Source organism: Sorex araneus, chromosome X, assembly GCF_027595985.1.
Source record: "Sorex araneus isolate mSorAra2 chromosome X, mSorAra2.pri, whole genome shotgun sequence".
Classification (NCBI taxonomy): domain Eukaryota; kingdom Metazoa; phylum Chordata; class Mammalia; order Eulipotyphla; family Soricidae; genus Sorex; species Sorex araneus.
In genome coordinates, this window is record NC_073313.1 from 193679385 (window position 1) to 193697231 (window position 17847).

The following is a 17847-nucleotide window of genomic DNA, read 5'->3' on the forward strand; positions in this document are numbered from 1 at the left end:
GCTCCGGCTGGAGGCGGTGTGACCCGCGCCGGGCACCGCGGGCCGGGCGGGCGGCGTCGAGGCCGCGGGCGCGAGCTGTTACCTGTGTGGCCGGGGGGATCCGCCAGCCCCAAGCCCCCGAGGAGCAGCACGAGGAGCCCCGCGGCGCGGCGAGGGGTGGCCCGGCTCATCCTCATCTCGAGTGGGCCCAGGCGGTGCCGGCCGGTCCCGCACTCAAGCCCTCCCGAAGCGCCCCGCGGGCCCTGCCAGCGCTTTGCCCCGGGCCGCCCAGGTCGCCCAGGCCCCGCCCCTGCCGCCCTGGGCCAATAAAACCCGCGGGTCCCTCGGCCCGGGCCGGGGTGGGGCGGGGAGATGGGGGCGGGGGGCGGTGCACCTGTGAGGGCGGGACCCGCGGGGAGGCAGGGAGGGCGCGAGGCGTGGGGGTGGGGGGTGTGGGGAGAGTCCCGTGCGCGGGCCTGGGACCCGGGCGCTTCACCCCACCTCTCTCGCAAAGTGGCTGTGGGATTTGGCTCCCTCCCGCGGTGGGTTCAATACGTGTAGGACCTCGTCCTCGGCCCCGAAAGGACATCATGGAACTGCTCGGACAGAACCCGCTCCATCCCCACCCACTTCGTCTGCCTCCAACTGAAGAGGCGCACCTGCTGTGTGCTGACAGTGGTCCAGCCAGGGAACTCAACGGGCTTTGCAACTTCTGTATTCTGAAGGGGAGTCCCAAGGATGAAATTGAAAGCCAGGGCTTTCTCTAGGACTCCGCAGTGCTTCCAAAGGCGAATTCTACGTTTTGTCTGACCTTTGCAGATCAGTCCTTGTCTCAGTAATTCCATCGTCCCCCTCCTCTTCCTCCTCCTTCTCCTCTTTTTCTTTCTCTTTCTCTCTTTCTTTCTTTCTTTCTTTCTTTCTTTCTTTCTTTCTTTCTTTCTTTCTTTCTTTCTTTCTTTCTTTCTTTCTTTCTTTCTTTCTTTCTTTCTTTCTTTCTCTCTCTTTCTTTTTCTCTCTTTCTCTTTCTTTCTTTCTTTCTTTCTTTCTTTCTTTCTTTCTTTCTTTCTTTCTTTCTTTCTTTCTTTCTTTCTTTCTTTCTTTCTTTCTTTCTCCTTCTTCTTCCCTCCTCTTCCTCCTCCTCCTTCCTCCTTCTCTTCCTCCTTCTCCTCCTCCTCCTCCTCCTCCACCTCCTCCTCCTCCTGAAATATGGAAGCCTACATTCAGCTCAGCTTGTGAGAGAATAGAATTTTTCTTCTTTTTCTGGGCCACTGATGACCCAAACAGAGGCTCTTTTTGCTCTGGATGTAAATGTCGCCTAGTGGGTGTTCTGCATGGACTTCAGACATGCCCCTCAAGAGCGAGTGCTTCCAAGAGGAGACGAGCAGCTTGGCTGTCTTTCCTGATTTTTGCTGACCTGGCTTCTTGATGACTCCCCAACCACACCTTGGCTCTCATCTCCCTGGACTTCTGCCTTTCTGCTTAGTAAATTACTGAGCATTCCTCCCCATGACCCGGACTGGGCCCTGCACAGGACAAGCATGAAGAGTACTGGGGGAAACTGAGTCAAACCGCATAGAATGAATGGAGAGACTCAGACAAGTCTTCAAGGAAGTTCCCCCCTTATATTCCACACCCCACTAGAAATAATGGGGAAATGGGAAAGAATTTGATTAAACTCAGTCGGTGAGAAAAAATTGGTAACAGAGAAAGGCACCAAAATGCAAAGCAGTGTCAAAAGTCAGCCCTAGTCCAGTGTGGCCACCTTATAAGATGCATGTCTGTAAGTAGTAAAAGTAACTGTGATGGCCAGAGCTCAGTGAGTGAGCTGGAATATATGATTTATATGCAGGAGACCTGTGCTCCAAATCCTTCTTCAGTCCCATGAGCATTACTATGAGTGAGCTTTAGCCATGGGTATCCCCTAAGTACTGCCAGGTCAGCCCAAAAAACAAACAAGAAAGAGAAGAAGGAAGGAAGGAAGGGAGGGAGGGAGGGAGGGAGGGAGGGAGGAAGGAAGGAAGGAAGGAAGGAAGGAAGGAAGGAAGGAAGGAAGGAAGGAAGGAAGGAAGGAAGGAAGGAAGGAAGGAAGGAAGGAAGGAAGGAGAGACATTGTGAGGGCTTAAATGGACATAAAAACAGAGTTGAGTTGTAACTGTTTTCTGAAGTGCCTTCAATATGAAAGATTTTGGTAAATTCTCCAGGGAATGGATAGTACACACTTCTGTGGAAGACCATCTGCTCAGAATGTCAGTGTTCTAATTCCCTGGCCTTTAGGACTATTTACTTCTCCTCTTCTTCCTGGTTTGGAGCTCTTGAGAACAATGATCTCATCATTTTTATTATCCTAGCCCTAACACTATGCTCTAGACCAGTCCCAGACTTTGCTCCCAATAACTTAGTTTACTAATGATTTCCTACAGCCATATATAAGTTCCTACTTGCATTCCAGTGTGGCAATAGATTTGCGATGTCCTCCCTGCTAAAGGTTGTCATCTCAGGCAAAGAAACCTTCTAAACACTCTTTGAAACCTGACACCTTCTACTCAAATGCTTTTAGTGCTGCTTAGTTACAGCAGAGTTTCCTCATTGTGAGTTCAGGGCCATTACAAACCCCTGAAGTTGTATGCGGTTCTATGAATGTGCTTTTGAAAAACAAATTTTTTTTCCTTTCTTGCAGGAAGAGGGATCTAACTTATGAATTTCGAAGAAGCCCATGATTTAAAAAAAAAAATCCTATCTAGGATAAAGCTAATCCCTCTAAGATCCGGTCTTTTATCTTCAATAACCTTCTCATGTCAGTCCTTGATTTAAGCAACTTGTATGAATCTGTCTTGTTTTTCATTCTCTGTCCATATATTTATATTTTTCTCTATCCGCAAATACTGCCTTGCTCCCTCCTCTGTCTTAGTTCCACCCTTCTACGTAAGGCTCTGCTCAAATCTCATGTTTTGTTTTTAAGAAGGACACTAATCCTTCTCAATGTCTGGAAAACAACATTTTGTTCCCTTGGCATTTAGCACATGCTATCTCCTGCTGCTATTTTTTTCTGTAGGTTATATCCTTAATAAATATTGTCAGTCCCGACCATGGAAAGTGGTGTGTCTCATCAGTCATCTTAAATGTCACTTCCTCAAAAAAATCTTTCTTGACTGCTGTCTAAATGAACTTCCTTTCTGACAGGTTTTCAACCACCTCACACTTTCTTGATAGCACTTAACAGTCCTGAATTAAATGATTGTATGCTAACTAATTTTCTAAACACCTATCTCACTCCTTAGGCTGCAGGACACATTAGCATGGTGATTGTGTTTGTTTTAGACATTTCAATGTTCCCAGTATGATTTGCTCATCATTTGGATGAATGTCTGAATAAATTCAAGGCTTATGTCTCATAAATGATGCAGACCACAGGATGTCTAGGCATTTAAAAGAGAAAAAAATCAATTAGGGCTCAAAGGAGGACTTTTAGCACTGAACTGGATGTTCTTGGATGAGAAACGTTCATTAGATAGAGGGGGGTAGGGAGGATACTCTGAGGCAATGATGTGGCAAAATAATGAATATGTTCTACCACTGCATGCTATGCCATTGTACTGAATATTTCCTATATATTCTTTTATCTGATAATTTGTCCTAAGGAAGTACTGTTATTATCCTCATTGTTTAGAAGTGCAAACTGGAGCAGTATGTACAGGCAGCACCAATAACGTGGTAGAAATTAGAGGCAGAAGTGAAGATACCAAAGATGGAAATCCAATTCTAGAATTTACATGAGCATTTAAAAACTTTAGTTTGATTTTACTCCAAGTATACAATTAGGGAGAGGGTACATGAGCTTTCAGGACCTCTAAAATCAGCCTTTGAATTATCTAATATACAGAATAGAAAGGAGTTATGTCTGTGGTCCTCTTTCTGATCATATCCACCTTACGCCACTGAATTACTCATTATTCCACTTGTATAGTTTTCCATGTAGAATTTGTTCGTTAAAATTCAAATCATCTTTTCAGTGCTAGGGATTGAACACAAGCTCTCACATGTGCAGACATGGAACTCAAGTCCTCTACTGCTAAACTATATCCCCACCCTCGTATTTCTTCCTTGGTTTTGTTTTTGTTTGGGGGCCACACCCCAGAAGTACAGGGCTTACTTCTGGCTCTGAGCTCAGGGATCATTTCTGGCAGAGCTGAAGGAACCATCTGGAGTCTCAGGGATCAAACCTGTGTCATTTGTGTGCAAGCCAAGTACCTTACTCACTGCAATGTCGCTCTGGGCCTCAGTATTTGTTCTGTAAACAACATATATATCTTTGCATATCTAATTATTTTAATCAAATAGAATCATTTCAATGTGAGTATTTTTGGCCACTTACCCTTTGTATTCAGAATTATATCCATCCATGTTGGTGCATATAGCTATAGTTCATTTATCTTATTTTGTATATTTGGATCACACCCAGGGATACTCAGGGTTAATCCTAGCTCTGCTGGGGGATCATTCCTGGTCATGCTCGGGGGATCTTATGTGGTACTGGGGATTAAACTCTGGTTTGGCTTTATTTGCTGTAATATCTCTCTGCACCTTAGTTTCTTCATTTTAAATGATGAAATATTCCATTGTAAGATTAAAGTATACCTGGGGTCCAGTAATAGTTCAGTTGCAAAGCATCTGTCTTGAGGCATAGGACTGTCAGTTCAATCTCTGCACTCCTTCAACGGTCCTCAGCATTTCAACAGTGTGTGGTCTCTGGTGCATCACAACAAACTATGCGAGAGCTGTATCCCTGGGATGTGTGACATGCCAGTCAACCACAAGAAGAGGGGGGATAGATAGATAGATAGATAAGATAGATAGATGGACAAAGAGAGAGGGACAGAAAGTGTGAAAGAGAGAGAAGAGAGGGGAGGGGGAGGAAGAAAATGAAGGGGAGGGGAGTTTAAAAAAAAGAAGTGTACTTTATCCATTTCTTCTTGGTGGACATTTGGGTAATTCCCAGCTGGGATGTTTTACTGTCCTTAACAATACTTATATAAATATTTTTTACTTGTTTCCTAGTGAATATTGCTAGTTTGCTGAGATGCATTCTTTATTTAAAAAAGAATTCTTGCAACATACTATATGTTCAGGATCAAGTTACTAGTCTATGACAATGTGCTTTGTAAATTGCACTCTTAGTGTATACAATCATTTCTACTGCTAAGTATCTTTATCAACACATTTTTAACATTTTTGATAAGAGAAAAATTGCTATCTCATGATGGTCTAAAGTTGCATTTTCCTGATTACACATGAGGTTGACCATATTGTATTTCCCTTGAAAATTTGCACATGGGTTATTTTGTACAAGTTTTCTTTTAGATGTGGCCCTGCCCTTCCCTGCTTTGAGTCCCAATAGGTTACTCTCCACTTCTGTTTCCTTCATGCACTGCCTCTAGTTAGGTTCAGTTATTGAGAATTCCTGGCAGGAGTTGACCTTTGGGAGGAGGAAAATTGAAAGTGCTTTTCTCTTGTTTGCTTTGAGAACATGTCAAACAGTAGCTATGGCTTTTCTGTGACTGTGCCTAATCAATGGGTCCAGTTTTGTTTAATAGCACTACTCTTTGTGGTTCATGTCCCACCAGGCAAGACCTGTTGTGCTTCTAGGACGTTTTGGGTGTTTTCTCTCCTAGGTTCTAGCTCCTATGGGATATCCTTGGCTTCTATGCTGATAATACCAACTCTTTCCTATGCTTCAGGCCCCAGGAGTTAACTTCTTGCAGCTGTTACTTCATGCTTGGTATACTCATTAGCAAAACAGATATATGGTTGTGTGTGTGGATATATGTATGTATATATATATATATATATATATTGTGCATTTGCACATCTCTGGAACCATTTTCCTCATGGTAAATTTAGCTTATTGAACTACCAACTATGGATTTTTTTCCTCATTCAAACTTAATGTTACTGATTTAGCATTTAGAAGAATTATACCTGATTAAGGCATTCAGAGCTACGTAAGATGTGAAAAAGAAACACAAGTATATATGTATATATATATATGTATGTATATTGGCATAAAGAAACTCATCAGGGGATACATTTAAACTGCAGTTATGATGATGTCCACAGACTTTCCCAGGTGGAGTAAGAAGGGCCCAGGAGATTCAAGCAATGACTTGGTCTAAGAATAATTTTTAAACAATTCTCATTATAGCATGATAATAAGGATTACACTTATTCCTGGTCATTACTAAACTCATGAGGACTATAGTCATGAACATAGACCACAAAGGAAAAATGTAAGGTTGTAAACCATCCACTTGAAAAACAAAAACAAATAATTCATCTTGTTAAAAAAAACAAATTTCCTCCACACACTTAGAATATACTATTGACTAGGAATCTGGACAAGAAGTTGATGTGATTGACTTATTAACTTACCTTATTCTCATGCACAGACACAGGAGAACTGTGGAACTAGAGAGATTTTGAAGTCTCTTCTCTTCTCTCTCACTTTAGATATAAGGAAATATGCTCAGTGGGCATTATGGATATGAGAAATTTTACAGAGGTTAGATGTGGACTAATGGGAAGACACGAAACTCATGGGAAGAGTTCAAAATGCCAATGAAAACATCTTAAAGCTACTTATGCTTCTAAATGTGGCAGAGTGAAACTTGACTTTGAGGTCACGATACAGGGTGGATCATAGGTCAAGAGAGTATTGATGTTCCTAAGAGTGTGTTGTACAAATCAATAAAGTATTTTGCATGGAAGTATCAACCACAAGCATAATGGGAATTCTTTAGGAAATATTTTCATCAAAAATACATACATTAGAATATAAGTGCATCATTTTGGTGGCATAGATGATATAGATGATATCTATATGTTGGAAATACAATGAAGAGATAAATTTTTTACTTTGGAAAAGGCATGTGTTCATTTTATCAAAGAACCAAGAACTAGGATATGTTTGCTTTTGTTTTTGTAATTGAAAGCCCCTTTCAGATGAGCCAATTCTACTACCAAAATCTGTTTCAAGAAAACAACCATCCAAATGATAAATAACCCAAAGCTCAAGAGACCTTGTTCCTCAGGGAAACTGATTAGGTTTATACTTTAGAATAATTACTTTCTCAACTGTAACAGAAGATAAGACAGGTCAGATCTGCCAGCTTTGGAAATCAGGAGTGTGATGTGACTCTCTATCAAAGCTTTCTGGGAACCAAGGGACACAGTTCAGGAAAACTACTTAACTGTTAGTTAAGGGTAAGCAGAGTAACTTCAAATTTTAGAAACATTTATGACATTTAATAGTGAGAAATACTATTAAGAAAGCTCAGTACTGGAAAATATAATACTATAATATTACTGTATTTACTAATGTTGTTATTTATTCACCTTTGTCAATTCAGCCGGTTCTTCTTCAGGACCAATTTTTTTTACTGTGTCTCTATTTTCCTCTCTGAAAACATATGTTCTTATTCTTGGAGGAAAAACCAGCTCCTCTTTCATCTTTCCTTAACTCATTTTATGTATCTAACAACATTCCTTCCCTCTCCAGTCTTTTCATTTCTCTTTTATGAATCAAAGGAAGAACAACTGAACATGCTTTAAAAGTTTTTATTTTTAATTAGTTTTAACTTTGTTTTAACTTTGTTTTCATTTTGTCTTGTTTTGTTTTGTTTTGAAGTCATTTCTGATGGTGCTCAGATTATTCCTGACTCTAAATTCAGGAATCACTCCTGGCAGACTCAGGGACCATACGGGATACTGGGGATCTAATTGGGATCTAATCCAGAACAACACCTGTACTTTATATCCAGCCCCATGTTTTAACCTTTAAAAATGTAGAATAAGAAACAACACCCAAAGTAGTAACAACAGTGTAGTGAACTTGCTATCCCATTGCCCTTCTTCAGCATTAATCAACTCGTAAGCAGTCTTGTTTCATGTATACACCCACCACTCTCCACTCATCTCAGATTGTTTCAAAGCAAACCTTGGATGTTAAATATTTCATCTGTGACTATATCAGATTACCTCTTAAAAAGATCGATTCATTAAAAACATAAGCACAATATATTATCTTACTTTAAAACATTGATAATAGTACCATAAAATTGTTGGATATTCAATATTGACATTTCCCCAATTTTCCTTTAAAACTTAATTTGGGGGAACTTAATTGATTAGTTTTATTTTGGGGGTTGGAACCAACTGTAGCAATGCTCAGGGGACTACTCCTGGCTCTGTGCACATGAGTGACCCCTAGTTGTGCAGTGCTCAGAGTACCATATGCAGTGCAAGTAATCAAACCAGGATCAATGTCTGCAAGCAAGCGCATTTCTGTTGCACTCTCTACAGGTGATTTTTCATTATTGACTTATCATTAGTTTATAAAATTGTGAAACTTCTGGGGTTTAGCATCACAATTCCACTTATATAAAATATTCACCTTCCTCACAACCAAAATCCAGTGCCATCCCACACCAAAAAGACCTTTCTGGTCATTTCTCTGATGTGATCCTTCCCTTTTGATCACCACCATGGTTTTCACTAAGTCCAGAAGTTAGCATTCTGTTTTTCCAGTTAATTTGTTTTAGTGTCTCATTTGGTAATTATCTTTCACTTTCCCATTTACTTCACTTGATCACCTCAATTTTATTCATATTTTCCCTAAAGATATTTTTTCAATGTAGAGTGGTATTCCATTGTTATTAGTGTTTGCATCAAATAAAGCTTTTGTATTTTACATTGATGGCATTTAGTTTATGTAACTTTCGATCTCCAGACACTCTTTGTGTTTGTTCCTTTTTTATTTTGCAAGAAAAATATTCATACATAGAATTTTTCAGTCTGGATTTTGAGTATTGAATCTCTATTATGTGGTTTAGCATCCTTTGTATTTCCTATATATCAGTTGTGGTATTACAAGATCAAATATTTGATAGAACAGGGGCCACAGAGATAGAACAGTGGGTAAAGCACTTGCCTTACACATGACTGTTCCAGAATCAATCCTCTATACCTAGTGACCCATGAGCACAGAATCAGGAGTAAGACTTAAGACTTGCTGGGTATGCCCAAGAATTAAAAAACAACCCAAACCTAATCAGACACTTGACAGAATTATTTTATATATAATGCTTTTCTTCCTGTCTTTCTCTTACTAATTTTTAATTAAAAAGGGTTTTTTTGTTTGTTTTGGATTTTTTTTTGTCATACCAGGCAATACTCAGGGCTTATTTCTGGCTCTGAACCCAGGGATCACTCCTGGAGGTGTGATCAAAAACCATATGTGGTGCCATGGATTGAATCCTGAATCCAAGTCAAGCTTCCTACCTGCTGTCCTACCACTCCAGTTCCCTATAGTGTTCATTTCATCATAGGCATATAGCATCTTATTTTTTCTAGGTGTTTTCTGATGTTTTCAGACACTGATGATTATTATCAACATTATTTTTAATTAAGAAATAGACAATGGGGGCTGGAGATAGCACAGCGAGTAGGACGCTTGCCTTGCACGCAGTCGACCGAGTTCTATTTCCAGCATCCCATATGGTCCCCCAGCACTGCCAGGAGTAATTCCTGAGTGCATGAGCCAGGAGTAACCCCTGTGCAACATTGGGTGTAACCCAAAAGAAAAAGGAAAAAAGAAAAAAAGAAATAGACAATGTAAATATTCTTTTTTTGTTGTTAGCTATATTTTATTTCTTTTCTTTTTAAAGTGTTTGTTCCCTCCCTTACCACTTCCCTTTCTTTTTTTTGTAACAATAACTGTGAGTTGCACATATTTGACTCTTTCTGATTTTGACAAATATAGGGTGATATTATAAGTAAGCAGTGTTCTACAAATGTACTGCTGTACAAGTTTATATATCTCTTTTAAATGCAATGCAAGAAGTGAAATTGTTAGATTATTAGCATAAGCTAATAATAGTAGTAGGTAAAAGAAAATGGATATCTACAAAAGTTGCTTTACTTATTTACTCTCCTATCAACAGCATACAAGAATTTGGTGGCGTTGCATCCACACCAACACATATCTTCTGACTTAAAATTCTTCCAATTCAATTGAATATGTGCTGGAATAGTATTTTTGTTTTAATTTGTATTTCTGTGATAACAAATGAGGTTACATTCCAATCCAGATACCCACTTTAGTGATATATATATTTAACTATTTTGCCTATTGAAAAATGAGAGTTGCCCAAGTTTCATGTATATTTTAGAAATTCACCTTTTATCAATTATATGTATTAAAATATCTTTATTTTGTGCTTTATTTTATAAGTTATAAGGACATTTAAATTGTTTGCATGTATTATGTAGGTACATATATAATATATCTGTATGTAAATTCATATTCATATAAAGTTATAGTAAATATGTATCTCCAAATAATTTCATATGTGACTTAATGGATTATCAGAAAAATTTTAAAAAATTGACATTTCTAAACATCACCAATAATAAAACATGTCAATTTCCCATGACGCTGGTATCATGTGATCGATAGGATTTGTCATTCTTTGACACTCTTTTCTGAAAGTCCTTAAGCTTAGTATAATAATCAGATAATATAACTTATATTATATTCTTATTGATGACTTAGGGCTACTCTACAAAATATTTGACCACTATTACTTTTCAAAAATATCAAGGTCATAAAAAATGGGTAATTATTGTGGAGTTGTCACAGATTGAAAGAGACAAAGGAGATATGACACTTATATGTAATGTGGTCTTTTGGGTTGGGATTTGAGAAAAGGATCAGTTCAAAACAGAAAATCCAAATAAATTGTGTAATTTAGTTGAGTGTTGCACCAATGCTACTTTTTGAAGTTTTAACATTGGTTTTGACAGTCCTTTTACTAGTGAAAAAAATCAATATTGACCGCTGCCGAGATGTGACCCCGGGGGCCGCACGCGTGTATGGCTCCTCCACAGCTGCATGAGCGTGAATCCAGACCCAGCTGAGCCAACTTCAACATGGACTGCTCCTTGCAGATTGTCTCCAGCCAGAGAACTAAGCCGCCACCCCATGCCCGCCCAGGAGGGGAAAGGTATTTCTCTCTCTTGCCTGTCCCTTCCCGGGGATGAAGGGCGTGGGGACCGCCATATTATGACGACCACAGATGGGGTTTACAAGCTTGCAATGATCGAATATCCAGAAGAAATCTCCCTGGACTTAGTTGTTAAAGTACAGAAATACAAAACCGCGTGGCCGCTAATGACCTCATTTCTCTTCACAACAGGTCTCACTCTAGTGGGGTGCTCCTAATAATAATGGTGAGGTTTGTGTTGAAATATTGAATGTAACCAAAGTAAATAGAAAGTAAAGTGAAATTTATCAGTTACAAGGCGGGGGGGGGGGCCGGGGGGCGGGATGGGAGGTGTACTGTGGGTTTTTTTTTTGGTCTTCAGTGGTGGGATATGGGCACTGGTGAAGGGATGGTTGTTTCAGCATTTTATGACTAAGACTTAAGCCTGAAAGCATTGTAATTTTCCACATGGTGATTCAATAAAATAAAATTTAAAAAGAAAAGAAAAGAAAAGAAAAGAAAAGAAAAGAAAGAAAAAAATCAATATTTAGAGACTGAAAACTTTGCCTATGGCAAATTCTTAGCAAATGACAGATCTCTAACTTAAGGCCACATAATAGCTTCCAAAAATCTCCTTTCTTCACTGTTATATTTAATATGCAGGGAAAACTTTAGAGCTCAAAAATATTTTTACCACACCTCAGTCACTCTCTAAAATGTAAAGGAAAGAAGAAATTCCATGCCAAAGAAAACAAGGGAGACAGGTTAATATTTATTTGATAAACAAATTATGGAGGAAGCTATTGACTACATAACTCCTTTAGTACACATACAAAACTTATCAAAGACATAGACTAGGAAGAAAATGTTTGTCTTCAAAGTTGTAGCAGTTTGTTAATTATTTTGTTTGTTTTTGCATCACACCTGGCAGTGCTCAGTCCTTCCTTCTGGTTTAAGCTCAGAGATCACTCTGGCAGGCTTGGGAGGCTAGACTGGGTGTGAAAATCTAATCCAGGTCAGCTGTGTGCAAAGCAAGCACCTTGCCTGCTGTACTGTTGCTACAGCCCCAGCTGTATCAGTTTAATCTGTTTTTACTGTTGTACACTGTGGTAGAGACTAGGTTATATAACATTTGAGTAATCCTTTATTTAGCCGTTTGATATTCCTTTCTGTGAACTGATTGATAACCATCATTTTCCTTATTGTCTACTTATTTCTATTTCTTATTAGTTGTTTGTTATTTATACATGTTAAGTAACAAAACATTTATAAATGGTATGTATTATAAGTATCTTTCACAAATTTGAGGGCTTACTTTTGGATGTTATTTTATAGATATTTAACACTTTAGTGAAATATGCAACTGTTTTTGTGTGAATATTTTCCATTCTTATTTAAGAAATCCTATTGTTGGGCCAGAGAGATCATACAGTGGGTAGGGTGCTTGACTTACAAGTAGCCAACCCTGGTTCAATCCCTAGCACCCATGTGGTTCCCAAGTCCACCAGGAGTAAGCACAGCTCTGTATAGCCCCATAATAAACCAACACTCCCTCTGAAACAACAACAATAACAAGGAATCCAATTGTATTAGAAGATCAAAAAAAGTCTGCATTTTCTTATAAGCATAAAAATTTGTTCTTCCATATTTGTTTATTAATTAAATTAATTTTTTTATTGAATCACAGTGAGATACAGTTATAGAGTTGTTCATGATTGGGTTTCAGTCATATAATGTTCCCAAACCTGTCCCTCCACCGGTGTGCATTTCCTACCACCAATGTTCCCAGTTTCCCTCCTGCCTGCCCCCACCCCCACCTGCCTCTAGGACAGGCACTTCTCTCTCTCTCTCTCTCTCTCTCTCTCTCTCTCTCTCTCTCTCTCTCTCTCTCTCTCTCCCCCCCCCCCGTTGGGGCATTGTGGTTTGTAATTCAGATCCTGAAAGGTTATCATGTATATCTCTTTACCTACTTTCAACACTCAGTTCTTGTCCAGAGTGATCATTTCTAGCTATTATTATCATAATGGTCCCTTCTCTATCCTAACTGCCCTTTGCCTCCCACACATTTGTGGCAAGCTTCCAACCATTGACCAATCTTACTTATTCACTCATTATATGTATACATATATATGTATGCATATATATTCCACATGACTGTAGTCTTTCTTCCTTTCCTTCCTTCTTCTTCCTTCCTTCCTTCCTTCCTTCTTCTCTTCTTTCTTTCTTTCTTTCTTTCTTTCTTTCTTTCTTTCTTTCTTTCTTTCTTCTTTCTTTCTTTCTTTCTTTCTTTCTTTCTTTCTTTCTTTCTTCTTTCTCTTCTCTTCTCCTTCCTTCCTTCCCTCTTTTCTTTCCTTCCTTCCTTCTTTCTTTCTTTCTTTCTTTCTTTCTTTCTTTCTTTCTTTCTTTCTTTCTTTCTTTCTTTCTTTCTTTCTTTCTTTCTTTCTTTCTTCTTTCTTTCTTCCTCCTTCCTTCCTTCCTTCCTTCCTTCCTTCTTCCTTTCTTTCTTTCTTTCTTTCTTTCTTTCTTTCTTTCTTTCTTTCTTTCTTTCTTTCTTTCTTTCTTTCTTTTTCTTTCTTCTTCCTTCCTTCCTTCCTTCCTTCCTTCCTTCCTTCCTTCCTTCCTTCCTTCCTCCTTCCTTCCCTTCCTTCCTTCCTTCCTTCCTTCCTTCCTTCCTTCCTTCTTTCTTTCTTTCTTTCTTTCTTTCTTTCTTTCTTTCTTTCTTTCTTTCTTTCTTTCTTTCTTTCTTTCTTTCTTTCTTTCTGCTTTTTGGGTCACGTACGGTGGTTACTCCTGGCTCCGCACTCAGGAATTTCTTTTGGCAGTGCTTGGAGGACCATATGGGATGCCAGGAATCAAAGCTGGGTAGGCCATGTGCAAGGAAAATCCACTACTGGCTGTAATATAGCTTGTTGAGTATAGTCTTTTTATATTTGTTCCTCTCTTTCTGTCACATTTCACTCAGTATAATACTCTCCATGTTCATCTACTTATAAGTAAATTTCATAACTTCATTTTTTCTAACAGCTGCATAGCATTCCATTGTGTAATGTGCCACACTTTCTTTATCCAATCATCTGTTCTCAGGCACTTGGGTTGTTTCCAGATTCTGGTTATTGTGAATAGTGCTGCAATGAACACAAACGTACAAATGACATTTATGCTATGTGTTTTTGGGTCCCCATGGTATATTTCCAGAAGTGGTATTTCTGGATCAAATGGGACCTCAATTTCTAGTTTTCTGAAGAATGTCCTTATTGTTTTCCAAAATGGCGGAACTAGTTGGTATTCCTACCAACAGTGAATGAGAGTTCCTTTCTCTCTGCATCTGCACCAACACTGATTGTTCTTGTTCTTTGGGATGTGTGCTATTTTCTGTGGTGTGAGGTGATCTATCATTGTTGTTTTGATTTTAATCTCTCTGATGATTACTCATGTAGAGTATTTTTTCATGTGTCTTTTGGTCATTTGAACTTCTTTTTGAGAAAATTTCTGTTCATTTCTTCTCCCCATTTTCTGGATGGAAGATTAACATGATCAAAATGGCAATACTCCCCAACGCATTATAAAGATTCAATGCAGTCCCTATGTGGTTACCCATGACATTTTAAAAAGAAATAGATCAAGAACTCCTGAAATTTATATGGAACAATAAACTCCCAAACAGTTAAGACAATCCTTGAGAAAAAGAAGGGAGCTTGTGTTTATTGATCGCTCCCCAACCTGTCAATTACCTTTGTCTCCTGATCAGACTCTGACTTGTAAATATTGCCTTTCTCTTCTCTTTAATGTCCTTTGCATGGTTACATGGTTAGCTATTTCAGAACAAGTTGGGTTTTTTTTTTTTTTTTTGCTCTATGGGTCACAGCTGGCAATGCACAGGGGTTACTCCTGGTTCTGCACTCAGGAATCACCCCTGGCGACACTTAGAGGACTACATGGGATACTGGGAATCGAACCTGGGTTGGCCGCATGCAAGGCAAAGGCCCTACCCGCTGTACTATTGCTCCAGCACCTCAGGGCAACTGCTTTTTCTATGGATACAGAAAGACAGTTGAAAAGACAAGTCTGTGACTTGGGAGTTGATTGACTCCCGATAATATTACCTCCTGGACATCTACTCTCTTGACTTAAGCCTCAGTTGCCCTTACTTCATAGATCCCCAAATGCAGGGTCCTGATGAGGGACTGAATGGACCCAGGGCAAGCGGTGAGCAATGAGCTTCCCTGGCATCAAAATGGGCCTGGCCAAAGTGCCCTAGCTTAACTATAAGTTAAGAGCTTGGTCATGGAGACCCTCTGCTCGTACAGACTATGATCCAAGAGGTCTTCTAACCCATTTTGGCACCCAGAGTGGCTTCTTACAGACATGCATCTAGACTGTGAGCTGTACTATGACTATGTGCCGCCCAGGGAGGAATTTTCCCTTTCCACCCTGTTTTTCTGCATGGAAAATGGTGGCGGCAGCACCATCCACATGGCGAGAGCCACCCCCTAAGACTTCCACCCAGAGGTAGGAACTTTGCAAAGCTGTGGCTCATAGGCGATCATGGTATGGGGGTGGTACCAGCACGTCCTCGGCCCAGATAAGATCCGGAGCTGCTGCTCACGAAACAGACCCTCTGCTCGTACAGACTATGATCCAAGAGGTCTTCTAACACATTTTGGCACCCAGAGCAGCTTCTTACAGAAATACATCTAGACTGTGAATTGAACCAAAATATCAGAAATCCAAACCGCGAGGCCACTATTGCAGCCGCACGAGCTCATAAAATCTTCATTCTCAGCAATGAAAGGAAATTATTAAATGGTGGCTGGAGTGATAGCACAGTGGGTAGGGCGCTTGCCTTGACCCGGGTTTGATTCCCAGCATCCCATATGGTCCCCTGAGCACCGCTAGGGGTAATTACTGAGTGCAGAGCCAGGAGTGACCCCTGTGCATTACTGGGTGTGACCCAAAAAGCAAAAAAAAAAACACAAAGAAATTATTAAATGATGCCTTTTCAGCAGGCCTGATTGTTGAGGGAAAATTCCAAACAATAATATTGAGTTCTGTATTGAAATATTGAATGTATTCAAAGTATAGAGAATAAAATGAAGATCATTAGCTACTTAGGTGGGGGCTGGGTGTGAGGTGGGTATATTGGGGTTCTTAGTGGTGGAACATGTGCACTGGTGAAGGGATGAGGGTTCAATCACTGTATGACTGAGACTTAAACCTGAAAGCTTTGTATTTTTTTTCTCATGGTGATTCAATATAATAAAAACAAACAAACAAGCAAACAAACAAACAAACAAAAACAGAGCTTGCTCATGGATAAATTTTGTCATGATCCAAAGAGTAGTAACTAGATTTGGACCCTGCTGGGGTTAGGAATGATGATCCGACCTGAGCACTATAGCCTGAGTTTGTGGTGAGATGTCCCCAGGAGAGTCACCCTACAAGCCTAAAAGTGTCTATTAATGTGTCCATAAGAAAGTAAATATTAGGAAGTAGAATTAAAGATGTTAATTAAGTTGCTAGTCTAAGGAGAGGAGCAACACATCTTAAGGGCTGTTTTTGCCCTTGTGGGCTGCAGGTGGTTGGGAAGATTGGAAAAACATTTTGATTGCGCTTCCCGTGGGGAGGTGTGTTTGGGGAGGCATGGTGTGAGAGGATAAAAAAGAAGGGCTGCGGGGAGAGAGGAGAGTACTGAAGAAGAGAAGGGGAATTGAAGGAGAAGGAGAGAAGACTGGGGTTTTTACACAGTTTGGTTACATAAAGGCTTATGGGTAGAAAGGCTGACATAATTGCAATCTTGTTTTGATAATATTGGTCTGAAAGTAGTAGCAATTTGATTAGAGCTCGAGACAGAGAAATGGATCAAGACACTTGGAGAAGATGGAGGGTAACAATAACACAAGTCTGAATTTCAGTGCTTGGAGTAGTAATGAAGACAGATGTGAGAGAATTTTCAGAAATGAAATAATTGCTCCCTTTTGTAAAAAGACTGATTGGGCTTTCTATATTTCATCTTTTAGATGGGTGAATGAGAATGCTAAAAAAGCAAGAAAACAAGACTTGAGGGGTTATTTTATCTTGTGGTACTGAAAAATAGTAATCACATGAATAAATCCTTGGATAGTCCTATTCCTTCTCTCTTATTTTGAAATTACATTGTTCCCCAAAGTCTACTTTAAACAGACCTCTCTCTTCCTTGAAGTCAACACTGATTCAGCTAGAACGAGAATGCTGGATAGGTTTTTCTTTGTATTATAATTGTGTACATGTCTATCACCAAAGGGCATTGGTATCAAGTCTTACATTTTTATTCCCTTCTCTCTAGCACAATTACTTTTAGTGCATAGAAAATAGTACCATTGGGCAATAACAGATGATAAATCAAGAATAAATTAAAAATCTTTGCTGGGTCAGGGATGTGGCTCAAATAATAGAACATAAGCTTTGCTTGTGCAAGGGCCTGGACTCAAGTCCCTGCCCTGTATGATCCCCCCCTCAACCCTCACCCCCATCCTGCCCAGCCAGGTGTAGCTTTCGTGCCATCCAAGCACAACTGTCCAAAATTAAGTGAATAAATAAACAAATTTAAAAAGAATACCTTTGCTTATTTTTATAAGATACCTTTACCGCTTCACTCCTTGTTGTAGAAAAGCTTAGAACCACTGGAGTAAATGAGGTCTTCAGAAACAAATTTTGATAAGAATATTTATGAACTTCTCCACTCCTTTAAAGATGCCTTGTATGTTCTATAAATTTATTCATTATTTTATAATGCTACTATTATGTCAGGACAACTCTGTGAGTTAAAGCTAGTAGTTACTGAGTTTAGGAAATT

At 39.5% G+C, this 17847-nt stretch overlaps 1 protein-coding gene across 2 annotated transcripts in view; it reads right to left on the reverse strand.

Moving 5' to 3' along the window:
- LY75 (lymphocyte antigen 75) overlaps positions 1 to 205 on the reverse strand; it is a 150027-nt gene extending 149822 nt beyond the window's left edge. For both annotated transcript variants that reach the window (XM_055123154.1, XM_055123153.1), the window contains exon 1: positions 83 to 205. In XM_055123154.1, the coding sequence (XP_054979129.1) occupies positions 83 to 176 (94 nt within the window). In that variant the 5' untranslated portion in view covers positions 177 to 205. The remainder of the gene's footprint in view (positions 1 to 82) is intronic.
- Positions 206 to 17847: the final 17642 nt, after the last annotated feature.